This window comes from Melozone crissalis, unplaced genomic scaffold (assembly GCF_028551555.1).
Source record: "Melozone crissalis strain CALT ecotype California unplaced genomic scaffold, PUWL_Pcris_2 ptg000014l_1, whole genome shotgun sequence".
Taxonomy (NCBI): Eukaryota; Metazoa; Chordata; class Aves; order Passeriformes; family Passerellidae; genus Melozone; species Melozone crissalis.
In genome coordinates this window covers 21159710-21161737 of record NW_026535792.1, presented here as the reverse complement: position 1 = coordinate 21161737, position 2028 = coordinate 21159710, and the positions used below count along the sequence as shown (strand labels likewise).

Below are 2028 nucleotides of genomic sequence, written 5' to 3'. Positions count from 1 at the left end.
GTGGGGCTGAGACCTTGAGAAGGGGATGGACATTTGGTGGACTGTGGGGATCCATCTGCTCTCTGCAATGTCCGGATGGTTTTTAAGGGAAACATGGGAGGGTGATCATCCTCTGTCTGGGAAAGGTGAAAGCCTAGACAATCCTGGAACAGGATAGGGTGACAGACCTCCTTCCCTCCCTCTCCACTCACCACCTTGCCTCAGAGAACTCACTGTTCTCCCTGAGGGCAGCAGAAATGCAGAGAGTTTCTGACATCCAAAAATAATCAGCAGGGGAGATGAAGAAAAGCTGTAAATAACACTAGTACATTTAAACAGACTATACCATTCCTGTTCTCTGGCAGTGGGAGGGCAGATGCTGACAGGGCCTTCTGTGTTAACAGAGATACAAAGAGGAACACGAGGACAGATCTCTGTCCCTCTCCTATGTCTGCACAGCAAGGCTGAACTATAAAAACCTCTGTGTGTAGCTGCCCTGAACCTGAAGTCCCAGTCAGGCAGCACCATCCAGGGCTCCACACTTGGAGCTGAAGGAAAATCTTCCAGAAATTGAAAAGGGTGTCAGAGTGTTACAAGAGAAGGGTCTGTGGGAAAAGGCTTTTTTTTTTTTTTTTGCTGGAAGAGGTTTGTCATTGACTTTTCTCCATGAACAGCTCCCAATGGCCAGAGACAGCAAATGTCCAACAGCAGCTCCATCAGGCACTTCCTCCTGTTGGCATTGGCAGACACGCGGCAGCTGCAGCTCCTGCACTTCTGCCTCTTGCTGGGCATCTCCCTGGCTGCCATCCTGGGCAACGGCCTCATCATCAGCGCCATAGCCTGCAGCCACCACCTGCACACACCCATGTTCTTCTTCCTGCTCAACCTGGCCCTCAGCGACCTGGGCTCCATCTGCACCACTGTCCCCAAAGCCATGCACAATTCCCTCTGGGACACCAGCACCATCTCCTACTCAGGATGTGCTACACAGCTCTTTCTGTTTGTGTTTTTCATGTCATTAGAGGTTTCCCTGCTCACCATCATGTGCTACGACCGCTATGTGTCCATCTGCAAACCCCTGCACTACGGGATCCTCCTGGGCAGCAGAGCTTGTGCCCACATGGCAGCAGCTGCCTGGGCCAGTGCCTTTCTCTATTCACTGCTGCACACGGCCAATACATTTTCCTTACCCCTGTGCCATGGCAATGCCCTGGGCCAGTTCTTCTGTGAAATTCCCCAGATCCTCAAGCTCTCCTGCTCCAAATCCTACCTCAGGGAGCTTGGGCTTCTTGCTGCAAGTGTCTGTGTAGCCTCAAGCTTCTTTGTATTCATTATTTTCTCCTATGTGCAGATCTTCAGGGCTGTGCTGAGGATCCCCTCTGAGCAGGGACGGCACAAAGCCTTTTCCACCTGCCTCCCTCACTTGGCTGTGGTCTCCCTGTTTCTCAGCACTGCCTTTTTTGCCTACCTGAAGCCCCCCTCCATCTCTTCCCCATCCCTGGATCTGGCCCTGTCAGTTCTGTACTCGGTGGTGTCTCCAGCCCTGAACCCCCTCATCTACAGCCTGAGGAACCAGGAGCTCAAGGCTTCCATGTGGGCAATGATGACTGGATGCTTTCAGAGACATTAAACTACTGGCCTGTTTCTGCCAATCACTTGTAATAAAAGTAATTTTCAATACTTCTTGTTAGTTTCTTTTTCGAGGTTCTTTACCATTTTAAATTTTAAATATTGTCTACAAAGTGATGTCATTGTTTGTGCCATTTCTCATTTTCTTTCCCTTCTTCTTTACTGTGACACACAGCCTGTTTCTATGAGGAGCTGTGCTCTCAGTGGCTGTAAATGAACTAAAGGATCTCCCAGGAAAGTTTTCTGCAGAGATGCCCTTTTGTTGCCTTCCCTGGAGCTGCAGCAGCAATGTCTGTGTGCAGAGATGGGGGCAGATCAGGGCTGGCCCAGCAGCTGTGCACAGCAGAAGCAGCACTTGGTGTTTCCAGTGCTGCTGCCGTGGCCCTGCCCTGCTGCCCTGCTGGCCCTGGTGTTGCTGCA

At 51.1% G+C, this 2028-nt stretch overlaps 1 protein-coding gene across 1 annotated transcript; it reads left to right on the top strand.

Annotated features, from left to right (window-relative positions):
• Window positions 1-676: 676 nt before the first annotated feature.
• On the top strand, window positions 677-1582 carry LOC128935095 (olfactory receptor 14C36-like; the record flags this gene model as incomplete). The annotated part of the gene is made up of 1 exon (XM_054273136.1): window positions 677-1582. A coding segment is annotated over exon 1 (906 nt), but the record flags the coding sequence as incomplete, so codon positions are not given.
• Window positions 1583-2028: the final 446 nt, after the last annotated feature.